This window comes from Hemiscyllium ocellatum, chromosome 13 (assembly GCF_020745735.1).
Source record: "Hemiscyllium ocellatum isolate sHemOce1 chromosome 13, sHemOce1.pat.X.cur, whole genome shotgun sequence".
NCBI classification, from domain to species: Eukaryota; Metazoa; Chordata; class Chondrichthyes; order Orectolobiformes; family Hemiscylliidae; genus Hemiscyllium; species Hemiscyllium ocellatum.
In genome coordinates this window covers 59,234,996-59,249,733 of record NC_083413.1, presented here as the reverse complement: position 1 = coordinate 59,249,733, position 14,738 = coordinate 59,234,996, and the positions used below count along the sequence as shown (strand labels likewise).

The window sequence follows — 14,738 nt, the reverse complement described above, 5'->3', positions numbered from 1 at the left end:
CTATCTTTCTAACAGCATTGTGGGTGTAACTAGGCTTATGGACTGCAGAGGTTCAGGACAGCAGCTCATCATCACCTCCTCCAGAGTAAATGGGGATGAGCAGTAAATGCTCACTTGCCAGCAATGCTCACATCTTGAGAATCTAAACAAACTCTCTGCTGTTTGAGGGAGTCTGCTTTCCTAAAATATAATGGCAACTAAATTTCAAAAATAATTTATTAACTGTAAAGTGTTTGGCCATTATAAGCTCATGTCAGAATGTGATGCACTATCTCGTTTTTAAATGCTGAGCCTTTATAAATATTATGCAATCAAAACAATTTAAGATCAAAGCCATTTATTAAACAACATTTGTGTTGGAACACCTTATAAAGTGACCTTCAAGAATCTACAAATTATTGTTTGCAGTTCAAAGTCTTACTGATGGGATGGTGTCAGTTATTATAGAAAAAAAGTTAAATTATATTTTCATAAGCATCAGCAACATGCTCTTGCTGGTTGTGTGCATGATCTGTGATAATCCAGTGGATTCAGTAATTAAAAATGGCTGTGCTTTTTACCAAATAATTCATTTTGCATGTTAAGCTTCTAATGACTGTCATTTTTACATTACAAAAGTGAGACAGAAATTGATTTATTTTAAAAGTAAAACTTCTGCAACTGTAACATACTGGGACAAATGCATATTGTACAAAGTAGACATCAAAGAACATTCATATCATGATTTAATTTCATTTGTGCCTCATAAGTTGACAGTTTTTCCTCTGATCTCAATACTAATTAAATGAAGTTTTTAGCATTTATATTGTCAGATGGTGTAGCCAGAATTATAACTAGATGCAGGATGGAAGAGATTATACATTCACCATCTGTGAGGGTCTGTGTGTGTCAGCTTTGAAACTATACACATTGGTTCAAAGCCACAGAAAGTATGCATGGTTTTTGAGGATTATTTCTGGGATTCCTGCCAGTATCTTTTTAAAAAAAAAATCCGATGATCCTACAGTACAATATGTTCATCTAACCTCTGTAGGTGGCTTCATGTAAATCACAATTCTCTTTTATGATAAAAGCAAAATTAATTGTATTATCATGTTAGCCAGTCATTCTGGATTCATCTTTTATCTGCAGTCTTAGTCAAACCCTAAGGATAATAGTGGTTGTTTCCATTTTCTAAAATGGCTCTTAGTGGTTGTGCTAAACTGAAGGGGTGGGGAATAAAGTCAGCTACGATAAAGGAATTGAATTACTGGCATCCCAGCAACCAAGACGCAGTGTCCAGAATGTCCCCCCAGGGGAAAGTTCAAACTTCTCAGGAATGTGAGAGCCAGCAAGATGAATGGACAGAACAAATTTGCTGGGTGTTTTCTAGGATTACACTCATCCGTGGAAAGGCAAATAATGAACACTGTTGGAGATAAGATCCCAGAGTCACAACATTCAGATATGCATCATTCAATTTTGCAGAACCCTGGGTTTCAGAGTAAGCAGGCACACTGCTGGTATTAGCCATAACAGATGCCAGGTTTAACGAGAGTAGTAGCTTCTCTTCCTCCTGGAACTCCCTTACAGGGATGAGTTGCTTCCACACTTAAACTAATGCTCAGGTGATGACTTAAGTGTCCAATGTACATTTTGCAATGTCTGTCACAGGAAGGACAGAAACTGGTTGGGGAAATGAGGTGGTGGTGGTGGGGGTTGCCCAGTTTAGCACAAACTCCTTCCGCTTACGATCAGTGATGAGACTCAGATGTATCAATCCTTCCCACATGATTACCCTCCATTTTGGGCGGTCTTGGTCCAGGTGTCAATGGTTGACCATCTATCGCATGAGCCTCATATCAGGCGTGTGGATAATGTGGCCTGCCCAGCAGAGCTGATCAAACACTGTCAGTGTTTTGATGCGGAGGGTGTTGGCTTGAGTGAGAGCACTTAGGTTATTGTGCCTATCCTGCCAATGGATTGTGGGATTTTAGTATAACCACTCCAGGCTTTTGACTGTACATAGCCCATGTATCTAAGCCAAATAGAGGACAAATATCACTGCTGCTCTGTAGACCATGAGCTTGGTACCAGGTTTGAAGTGCTGGTCTTCAAACCCACAGAGCACAACAGAGTGATATTGAATCCTGGCAATATCTGCCCTGTTGATAGTAAGGTTCCAAGGCCTAGAACTACACAGTGAGTGCTGAATGCTGTAGAGTGGGTGGATTTTGACAGCAACCTACATGCAAAACCTGATTAGATGGCAGCGCCGTCATAATGAAGTTCAATGGTCCAGCCAACACTTTCTCCTCACCTTACAAGGCTAAATATGTGTCAGCAGCAGAATGGATGCACTCACTATTGCTATTTAAGAGGATCATCAATTACTTACAGTTTAGTTGCTGACTGATGTCTAGTGGCTTTTGCTCCAAAATGTCTAAGTGTTTGGTGAATCCACAGAGTTGTCCAAAATTACTGAAGACTACAGGGAGTCACAAGGAACAGACTGAAGGACTTGGCCTTGACTTTAAGGAATCTGCACAAGCCATTTACTTGCAGGCATGGGAACGTAGTTTCTTTCCCTGGTCTCCACAACATGGCAAGGAGAAAGATCAGTAGACACAATTCTACCACCACAACCTCAACAAAGAAGCATGTCGCAAATATTACAGCTTCACAAAGAAATTCCTCACAGAAATCTACCAAATGTACAGAAGCCAGAGACTTCAGTGCAGACTCAGAGCAAAGCAAAAGATCTTCTTGCCAATGATTATGAAAACCTTTAAGTTTCATGCACCTGACTCTTCCAGGCTGAAGCAGATGTCTCTGCAGCATCTACCAGTTCGCCTTACAGTTACACAAAACATCCAACAATGTTTCTGTATTCTGAAACAGCTCAAAACAATTTCTGCTCTTTTGTTTGAGAGACGGGTGCAAAGTGAGAAGGCAAGGATTGTAGGTTTCCCATGGAGCAGAGTGGCATTTAATGCATGCACGTTACTTTGCACATGATTGTCTGTGATGTGATCATAAAGAATTATTTTCCTCTAATATCTGATTGGTATGCAATCCTACAGAGAAAATTATGGTTAACAGGTTGTTGTGATGACGGAATAGTCTGAGGTTAGTAGGATATGACATTGAAGATATATTTCCAGATCATGGCCAGTCATGTGAGGTCACTCAACTTGTTGTGAACACAGATCCTCACAGCTAGAATCCATTGAAAGCTATAGTTAACAGGTTCCACTGCCTTTGCACCATGTCTGCAGATGCTCTTGTCTTCCTCAGGATGGATGATAATTCTCTTACATGCCATCTCCTGTACCAAGCAGAGTGTTAGGAAGTGTCGCAGCCTACTCTTTGCAACGCTATGCAACTCTTAATTTTCAACTTCCTTTTACAAAAATTCTCAATATCTGCTCCAGCCAAATTTTACTTCCCCTGTAAGTGGTATGGAGTGATTTTGAGTAAGAATAGGCTAGTTTCAACTCCTGTAAGCCCCTTACAATTTTAAGCTGATATTCAGGTGCACAACCACTCAACAGCAAGCTTAGAACTGGTTGTATTTAACCATTCAAAATGAGTGGGCAGGACAAGGTTTGCATAACAGCTGCACTGGAAGCAATGGTCATATCACAAGTTGGCATCTTGCAACTGATAGCTTTTAAATCAAGGAAGCAGCATTTTAATATTATGAACATTGCAGATGTTAACAAGTCCTGTGTTATTTCATTCCCTTTTGTAAAAGAACAGCTCCCTGTGCCCAAAGAGTCATCTGCTTTGATCTACTGCTATATTGCTCCAAGAGATATACTAATGTACATCTCTTTTATGATTCTATGATTCTTCCTTCATATTTTAACTTTCTCCCTACAGAAGTTTATTTAGGTCTTATCTACAATGGAAACTGAAACTTCCCTGAAGGAGATCATGAGTAGTATACTGCACATAGTCCCCAATAGGCTGATGGTAATACCATATTTTTTGGTTTATACCCCATCCCCACGGTTGTTTTTTATAAATGTGATAACAGCTGCTAAGATTCTTTAACATAATTAAAAAGTCACAAACCCACAAATTACAATTTTTAAAAAGGCATCTGGAGGGGTACATGAATAGCAGGGTATGGGGCCAAGTGCTGGCAAATAGGACTAGATTAGGTTAGGATATATAGTCAGCATGGACAAGTTGGACCAACAGATCTGTTTCTGTGCTAAGTCCTTGACAGGGGATCCATTCACACCTAGCTCATGCAAAAAAAGCTACACAACATATCAAAGTAATCATTAGAAAACTTTATAAGGTAAATTATTACATTATCATGTTCTATATAGTGGTTGGCAACATTAGGTATTGTTCAAAATTATTGTTTTGAACAATAATTAGCATCTCATTTCTGGCATGCAATAACCTCTCTGTAGTTGTGCATATTGCTTGCAAATTAACCAGTTCTGAGTTCCTTCTTGTCAGTAGAGAAAAACACATTGTCCAAGTTTTTCATCTTACACTCATCAGGACAAACACAAGAATGCCACATGTCCAAAGATCACAACAGTTTATATTATGGGAGAAAAGCTGGCTGGCTGCTTTGGCAACGGTTCTGATTTTTCAACAATCGCTCTAAATTTCTTAGTGAGCTTGACATGCATGTCAGTTTGCTCGGGCCAGCACTGACCAGAGACATCCTCAGTGACAAGACCTTTCATGTAATCATTTTTTCATATTCTGAAGTCTGGGAAACATATTTCTTCAAATTGGCACCAAAGTCCAGAACCATTGTTCAAACTCTTTAGCTTTTGTTAAACACTGTACAGTGTACTACAGCTTTGTGAGGAATCAAAAAAATCCTGAAAGAATATCATCCCAATGGTCAGCAAAACATATCCTAGATTTCAACTAATTTACTGAGATGAGTGTTCCACTGCATTACATGGTGAAGCTACAATACTATTGAGTGGTCTGCAGGAAGCATCAGGAATATGATTTAGGAGAGTTCCACTTACATTAGCATTCAGATTTAGATGGAACTATGGCTTCAAGCCTGTGGAAGAAATAAAGCTCAGAAGTAGAAATTGTGAATCCATTTCTTTCCCCATTCATGAAGACACTTCATACAAATGTTGCTTGGTTTGATGATGGAACCAATGCAAGATTTACGATAGAGATCTAAATGTATTAGGGGATCAATACTGTTCTGATTGAGTTTGCCAAGATAAAGTTTATCATCAGCTGGAGATGGTATGCTTTGAATCTCTTTGAGAATTAGTAATGGTTAGATTTTGCACTACTGGGATGCTTTATATCCATAAAGTGAAATTCATCCATTACAATTTTGTATAATCAACTTATTAGAAACAATCCACTTTCTAAAAGAAAGGACATTTTTTCTTAATTGACAATTAAATATATACAGAAGAACCTTGATTACCCAGCATTCGATTACCCGAATTTTGGATTATTTGAACAAGATCGCAAGGTCTTGATGCTTGGCTAAACGGTGTTATCCAGAATTTGGTTAACCTATCGAAATACTCCCCGCCCGTGTCCTTCAGATTATCGAAGTTCCTCTGTATTAGAACACAACGCTGCCATGCGATTTTGTAATCAGCTTACATGCAAAGAAGAATGGTTTTGAGAGGCAAGTTGGTTCCCAAAGTTGGCAAACCTGTCTATTTCCACACTGGAATGAATTCACTGAAAATGAAACAACTGCACATGAATTTGTGTGACTCTCATTTCACTCTCAACCATCCTGAACGAATCAACTGTAGGAACAGCTCTGCCCTACTAGTGGGAAAGGAGCTATCTTTTTCATAAGTATCCGTTAAACACTCAAGGTTATTTTATTCTCAAGTTTAACTTAGTATACAAATGATGGCATAATTAACAATGTATACAAAAAAAACAACATAAATGAGTAAATAATATAATTAGTTAAAGAAAACTCATTAACATGATAAGACTACAGTATGTGCGAGCTTGGAGATATTCTTGTGATCCTAGACAGGCCTGACTAAGCAAGTGTTTTGAATTTTGAGTAGTTTTGGCTCGGAGTTCATGGTGTGAAGGCTGAACTGCTGATACTGCAACACATCAGGGAAGTGAAACTTTACCTGGATTTCTTTTTGAATCAGGAGGTGGACACAACCATTAGGACAGGGTCTTCTGATTTGGTCGGTGGCAAAGGATAGGAGTGCAACAATATCGACTCCTGCAATTGTCAAAAGGTCTGAGAGATACTCAGCTTGTTTAGATGAGTGCGGGGGGAGGGGGGTGAGGGAGAATGAGCAAACTGACTATGCAAGCATGGTTCTAGGAGCCATTGAAGTGGGGGGAACAACAAGGAATTTTGCAGTAATATGAGATGGTATAGTAAGAGGGATTGACACAATCCACAGCAGGACATCTGCTCAGAACTGGAGAGGAACTTGCAGCAGGAGGGCCAGGGTCCATTTATCATGGTCCATGTAAATACCATTGGCACGGATACCAGGTAAGAGGTTCTATAAAAGAGATTAGGAGCTGTTAGGTTCTGCACTTTCATTTAGAGCCTCAAAGGTTATAATTACTGATTATCTGACCTGCATGCAAATTGATATATAAAGTCTGGGAGGTGACTACACGGCTGAAAGGCTGGTATGAGTACAAAGAGTTCTGGTTCATGGGGCACTGGCAGTCGTAAGAAGCCAAGTGGGCACGATACCATTGGGATAGTCTACACCTGAACTGCACTGGGATCAGTATTCTTGTAACTGCATAATTAGGAAAGCGGAGAGAGCTTGAAATTAAAAAGTGGGAGAAAGGGATCAAATTTAGAAAGCTGCCGTCCATAGAGGGTAGGGCCAATGTAAGAAAGAAAACTAATAATATGGGCATTTAGGGTCAGAGAATGGCTGGAAGTGTTAGAGAGAGAAAAGATGCTAAGAGTACACCAACAATATATTAGAAAAACTAACAACACAAAACTTTTGTCTCTGAGTTTGTGTATTCATTACAAAGTAAATGAAGTGATAGCACTCACTGAAGTAACTGATTAGGATCTGATAGCCATTTCAGAGAAGTGACTGCAGAATAACAAGATTGGATAATGAATATTGAGAGGTTGATGATGTTCAAGAAGAAAAGGAAGATGGAGTAGCAGCACTGTTAGTCAGAATGACATGGGTGCAATAATTAGAGGTGACTTTAGTTCAGGAGGTCAAGATACAGAATCAGTTGGGGTTGACATAAGAACAACAGGAGAAAGGAGTCATTAGTGGGAGTGGTTTACAGGCCTCTAACAGCAACCACAATGTAGGATGAGGCATGGGTGACTTTAATCGAGAAATAAACTGAAAAAAGTCTGATTGGAGAAGTTACCAGAGGAGAAAGTAGGGACGGCAGATGCTGGAGATCAGAGTCGGGAGTGTGGTGCTGGAAAATCGCAGCAGATCAGGTAGCATCTGAGCAGAAGGAGAATCGACCTGTTGGGCATAAGCCCGGATGATGGGCTAACGCCTGAAATGTCGATTTTCCTGCTCCTCGGATGCTGCCTGACCTGCTATGCTTTTCCAGCATCACACAGATGTCAGTAGAGGTATTCATGTAAAGCTTTCAAAGTAGTTTCTTAGAGCAGTGAATTCTGGAACTGAACAGACAGCAGTTTACATTACCCTTGAACTTGTGTTATGTGACAGGATTAATTCAAGACCTCAAAATAAAGGCACCATTTGTACAATGAGAACACAATATGAGAGAATTTTATATTCAGTTTGAAAGGGAGGAGACTGGATCAAAGATTCATATGTTAAAACTAAATAGGGACAACTATGTGGGCATTACAACTGAACTTGCTGAATTGAACTGACATACTAGGCTGGGTGATAGACCAATAGAAACACAGTAACAGATATTTAAGGGGACATTTCAGAATATTCAGAGTAAGTATAGTACTACCACAAAGAAAGATGACCCACTATCCATTGTCAACTAAAGACTTTAGGGAAATGATTAAACTCAGGGAAAAACTCATAACTGCACAAAGATGAGCAGCAGGTCAGCTGACTGCTTGGAACATAAAGAGCAGTGGAAAAAGTTAACAAGGTTGAAGAAATCAGAGTACAAGAGAAAGATAGCTATAAATGTAAAAACGGGTAGCAATTTTCAATATAGCTAATGAAAAAAGTTCAATTCAAGTGAAAGACAGTCCACCAGAGAGTGAGATTAGAGAGATAATTGGTGGTAATAAGGAAACAGTAGAAGAAAAGGTTTTCTTCTGTCTTCACATTAATAGCTGTAAAATCAGGAAGTAGAAAGGCAAGGTGAGCTTACCAAAACTGCAGTCACCAAGGAAATTACATTAACCAAACTAATGGAGCTGCTAACTGATAAGTCTTTGGGTTCAGATGGTCTTCAGCCAATGGTCCTCATAGAGGTGGTACTGAGTTGTAGATGAACTGGAGCAAATTTTCCAAAATTCCATAGGTTCAGGAAAGGTTCCATCGAATTTGCAAATAGCAGATATAAGCCCTTTAACCATGAAGGGGGAAAAGACAGAAAACAGGATATTGCAAAATAGCAGTCATCTTGTTTGACATCTATCATGGGGATGGTGTTAGAATCAATCATTACAGAAGTTATAGCAGCACACTTAGAAAAAAACTGAGACAGCAGAGTTTCATTAAAAGGAAATCATGCTTAACCAATTTACAAAAAAAAGTGACAATGCAGGACTGAGGTATGAAGACAGGTGAATCATTAGGACCTGACCTGCATGTAAAATGAGATTGGATCATTGGGAGTTTAAAAGAGTAGGGGGTGGGGGAAGGCGGGGATGAACTTGAGTCCTCATAGATACCTGTAAAATTCTAACTGGGTGAAACAGAATAAATACAGTAAGGATGGGTGATCCAAACATTAGTGTGGTTGTAAATAATGAGGATAGTCTTAGATTAGAGGAGGCTATCGACGGGTTGGTCAGTGACAAATGGAATGCAATCCAGCTAAGTTGAGTTGCTGTACTTACGCAGGAAATTAAGGCAAGGGAATACACAATGAAGGGTAAGACCCTTGAAAGTGTAAAGATCAGACAGACCTTGGTGTGGCTGTCCACCTGTCCCTTGAGATAGCAGATCAAATAGAAAAATTGGTTAAGGCAGCATATGGGATACTTGCCTTTATTAGCCAAGGCATCGCGTTCAAGAGCAGGGAGATTAAGCTGGAACAGTACAGAGGAGAAAGTGAGGACTGCAGATGCTGGAGATCAGAGTTGAGAGTGTGGTGCTGGAAAAGCACAGCAAGTCAGGCAGCATCCAAGGAGCAGGAGAATTGACATCTTGGGCATAAGCCCTTCATCAGGGATGGTACAGAGTTGAGCTACAGCTGGAGTATTGTGTGCAGTTCTGGAATTTACATTATTGGAGGGATGTGATTCACTGGTGGGGATGCAAAGGAGTTTTAGTTGTCGAGAGAGGTTAGATAGATTGCTGTCATTTTCCGTGGAGCAGAGGAGACTGGTGGAGGGGGGGGGGTCATGATTGAAATGAATAAAATTAAATGGACTATAGTTAAGGTAGACAGAAATGAACATTTCTCCTTAGCAGAGAGATCGATGACCAGGAGTATAGTTATAAGGTTAGGAGTAGGAGATTTGGAGGGGGATGTGAGGAAAAATGTTTTCATCTCGAGAGTGGTGAGAATCTGGAACTATTTCCCCAAAGGAATGGTAGAGGCAGAAATCCTCATAACATTGAGGTATTTAGCTGTGCATTTGCAATGCCAAAGAACATAAGGCTATGGGCCAAGTGATGGAAAATGGGATGAGAATAGTTAATTGCTTGTTTTTAGTCAGCATGGACGTGATGGACTAAAGGGACCTTTTCTGTGCTGTAGTCCTGTGATTCAATGTTCCCGATGGCCAGGAAATCCAGAACCAGGGTCACAGTCTAAGGATACGGGATAGGCCATTTAAGACTGAGATGAGGAGAAATATCTTCACTCAGAATGTGGTAAGCCTGTGGAATTCTCTGCCACTGAAAACAGTTGAGGCCAAAACATTGAATGTTTTCAAGAAGGAGTCAGATATAGCTTTTGGGGTGAAATATTTCAAAATGGGAAAAAGTGCAAAAAGTGAACGGAGTTAGATGGTCCGCCGTAATCATACTGAATGGTCGAGCAGGCTTGAAGGGCCAAATGACCTACTCCTCCTATTTTCTATGTTTCTTGAATAACATGTGTTATGGATAAAGTGGAGTCTGGAGGCATACTGTACTTGCATTCCCATAAGGGATATGATTAGGTACCACATCAAAGGCTATTGCAGAAATGAAAGCTCATGGGTGGGGTGGGGGGGGGGGGGGGGGGGGGGGGTAAGGTGGCATGTTAGCATGAATAGAAGATTGGCTGGCTAGCAGCAAACAGTGTTTGCATAAATGGGTCATTATCTAATTGGCAGGATGCCATGGATGGAGTCCCATAATGGCCTCTCCTATGGTCTCAACTTTTTATCATTTATATCAATGATTTAGATGAGGGGAGCAAAGATAGCTAAATTCACAGAGAACACCATGTTGCATGTTGTGAAGAAGACATAAGGAGTTTATGGATTACATAAATGAAGTGAATGAGAGGGCAAATATCTGGCGTTTGAAGTACAATGTGAGAAAATGTGAAGTTGTTCACCTTGGCAGAAAGAATGAAAATACAAGTAATACATACATGGAGAATTACTGAAGAAATTTGAGGTGCAGAGAGATTTAGGTGTTCCAGTGAACGAGTCACAAAACATGAGCCAGCAGATATGACATGCAAGCAAGAAGGTTAGTTGGATGTTATCCTTCATTATGAAAGGAATTGAACACATATCTTATCTTCAGTTATCCAGGATACTGGGGCATCCAAAACTGTGCGCGCAGATTTGGTTTCCTTTTTTAAGGAAATATGATAATACATTGGAGGAAATTAGGAGGAGGAGGAGGAGATGTAATTAGATTGTACCCAAAATTAGCGGCTTGTATTATGAGAAAAGGTTGGGCAGACTGTGTTTTGTTTTTGTCCCTCCTCTGGTGTTTAGAAGAGTGAGGGGTGACTTCATTGAAGTGTATAAGATCCTGAATAGTCTTGACAAGATGCATTATTTTTCCTTTTCTGGGTGGGTCCAGAACTACAGGGCAGGCTTTTAAAATGAGGGATCAAATGTTGCAGATAGAGATATGTGTTGTGCAACTTTGGAACTTTAAGCCTCACAAGTTGGTGGAAATAGGGGTCTTTGAATAAGACAGAGGTGGATAGATTTTTTTTGGTAGCGAATCAATGCGGGGGGTGGGGGGAGGGGGTTAGATGGAAATGTGGAATTCAAAGTGCAAACATATCCATCAAGATCTTATTGAATGGTGCAGCTGGCTCAAGGGACCAAACACTCTTCCTCTGCTCCAATATCCTCTGTTCATAATCAGTTTGGGACCTGAATTAAAATAAATCAATAAGATGCCAACTGCCACCAGCCGCAATTATATACTTTTGTCAACAATTTCACTTCTTCGTTGGAGAGAATTAGCAAAGCACTATGTTGACAAGTATTTTACTGTTCACAATAGCAATCATAAGCCTTGAAGCAATTAATTTATATTTGAACACGCCAGCAAGACAAAACAAATTTTAAGTCAACTGACAATTGGTGCGCCGAAATGTCACACTATTTCCAGTATAAATATCACACTAATCCTTTTTTCATTTATTCACAGGATGAGGGTGTCACTGGCTAGGCCAGCATTTCTTGCCCATTCCTAATTGCGCAGAAGGCAGTTAAGAGTCAACCACATTGTGGTTGGTCTGGGGTCACATGGAGGCCAGATCACATAAGGATAGCAGTTTCCTTCCTGAAAGTACATTAGTGAACCAGATGTGTTTTTCTGACAATCGACAATGGCTTCATGTTCATCACTAGACTCTTAATTCCAGATTTTATTTTTAAATATATTTCATTCAGATTCCACCACCTGCTGCGGGAGGATTTGAACCCGGTTCCCCTGGACATTCCCCCAGTCCAGCAATAATATCACTAGGCCTCCCCCTATCTGATCTGAGATCAGTTTATAATACTCTCAGTTTACAATTTTTAAAACGTTGATTTTAGGTTTGAGAAGATACATGAATGTTACTAAAATTTAAGAGCAATAAACAGCAGGAAAGGTAGTTTCCAAGTGCACAAATATGCATCTTTTCACACATTGCACTGTGCACAATGACAAGACCATAAGACATAGGAGTGGAAGTAAGGCCATTCGGCCCATCGAGTCCACTCCGCCATTCAATCATGGCTGATGGGCATTTGAACTCCACTTACCAACATTCTCCCCGTAGCCCTTAATTCCTTGTGACATCAAGAATTTATCAATCTCTGCCTTGAAGACATTTAGCGTCCCGGCCTCCACTGCACTCTGCGGCAATGAATTCTACAGGCCCACCACTCTCTGGCTGAAGAAATGTCTCTGCATTTCTGTTCTGAATTGACCCCCTCTAATTTAAGGCTGTGTCCACGGGTCCTAGTCTCCTCGCCTAACGGAAACAATTTCCTAGCGTCCACCCTTTCCAAGCCATGTATTATCTTGTAAGTTTCTATTAAATCTCCCCTTAATCTTCTAAACTCAAATGAATACAATCCCAGAATCCTCAGCCGTTCCTCGTATGCTGGACCAACCATTGCAGGGATCAGCCGTGTGAATCTCTGCTGGACATGCTCCAGTGCCAGTATGTCCTTCCTGAGGTGTGGGGACCAAAACTGGACACAATACTCCAAATGGGGCCTAACCAGAGGTTTATAAAGTCTCACTAGCACAACGGTGCTTTAATATTCCAACCCTCTTGAGATAAATGACAACATTGCATTCGCTTTCTTAATCACAGACTCAACCTGCATGTTTACCTTTAGAGAATCCTCGACTAGCACTCCCAGATCCCTTTGTACTTTGGCTTTACGAATTTTCTCACTGTTTAGAAAGTAGTCCATGCTTTTATTCTTTTTTCCAAAGTGCAAGACCTTGCATTTACTCACGTTGAATTCCATCAGCCATTTCCTGGACCACTCTCCCAAACTGTCTAGATCCTTCTGCAGCCTCCCCACTTCCTCAGTACTACCTGCCTGTCCACCTAACTTCGTATCATCTGCAAACTTCGCTAGAATGCCCCCAGTCCCTTCATCCAGATCATTAATATATAATGTGAACAGCTGCGGCCCCAATACTGAACCCTGTAGGACACTGCTTGTCACCGGACAAATTTATACTTCACTGTTTATGATAGTACATAATATTTCCCCTCCCTTACTTTTAGCAGAGTGTGTGCCTTCTTTCCCCATTAACTTTAGCAAGGATCCAAGAAAGTGTTGAGATGCAATGGTCACAAATGTAATTCGTACTTACTACTTGAAGACATCCTGCTGGAATCAGACCTGTAATAAAATGACAATAATGCAAAATTAAATATGATGTATTGCACAATAAAGAAAAAGATTCTACAAAAAAATATGCTATCAATTGGGGGAAAGCAACAAATCTTTAACTTATTTAGTGTACTAAGTTTCAAAATTTTTGCCACATGCATAGCTGAGGTCTGAAATCTTTCATTCCTTACATTCAGTGGCTTGTGGGAAACTCAGAAATATAAAGCAAGTTCCAGAATAATTTCATATATATGTCATTGCCTATTTTACAGCCAAGTGCAGTGAGATTTTTTTGAAAACTGTTGCTGCTGTTACCAATTGCAGCTATGCCTGCCAGGAGATCTGGTGCCACAATCATCCAGCTTGTGCCATCCTCACAAATCTCTTATGTCTCAGAATTGTTGCAATGAGAAGTGCATCACCTAGCTACACCTAAAACAACTCATATTTTTTGCTGCTCTTGGGAACAGACCTTTACAGATTTTTGGCTCCAACCAGAAAGCCAAAACCCTGACATTTTCTTTTCTGAACAAACACTTTTGCTCTTGAAATTTCAACTGTGTTTTCACTTGTCTTATGATTGATACATAGAATTTTTAATTTGAAGCAGTACCTGTACTATTATTGCAGAATATAGAAGTTAACAAAGAACTGTTGAATTTGCCATTTTTCAATGGAAATGTTGAATGCCACATCTTTCTCTTGATGATGGATTTACATGGTTTGATCCTTTTTTTCAAAAAAATTAAAAACGAAGTACAGTAAACCAAAATCAGAAAATAAAACTAACAGTTAACACTGTTGGCATAGGTAGAATTATTTTTAGAAGTGTCAGATGAGTAAATGACATTGTGATTTACTTCAATAGTGCCAGTTTTTGTACTGCAATATTTCATTTTAGTATGTGAATCTACAACTTTGAAATCTGTGAATTGAAACATTTGTGAAAGCAAACAAGTGATGGATTTATGTACTTAGTATTTTAATAAATGAGGAAATCACACTTTCCAATTAAATATAGAAATAAATAAACCACTAATAAAGTTATCTTTCACATACAACTTTAAGTTAATTATGGCTGTAACAACTTTGCGTGATTGGTCATGTAAATACTATTAAGAATGACAATCCTGTTTCTACTATACGAGTGGTCTGAAAATTCAACATACTTGTAATGTTGCAGCTGGATGAATGAAAAATTGCTGTAAATGTAAATATCTGATTTGCAACCTCATCATTTCTAAGTTTCAATAAGCTTCAACAAATGATATTTTGATGCTGTATCAAACAAATCCTATTTAATGCAAAACCTACACACTCTACTTAGTCTAAA

General features: G+C 39.6%; 1 protein-coding gene across 1 annotated transcript in view; it reads right to left on the bottom strand.

The window, feature by feature from the left end:
- Window positions 1-14,738, bottom strand: part of LOC132821344 (protein FAM124B) — a 47,563-nt gene that overhangs the window by 24,137 nt on the left and 8,688 nt on the right. Inside the window, exon 2 of the mRNA XM_060833927.1 lies at window positions 13,386-13,414. Coding sequence (XP_060689910.1) covers window positions 13,386-13,414 — 29 coding nt within the window. The remainder of the gene's footprint in view (window positions 1-13,385; window positions 13,415-14,738) is intronic.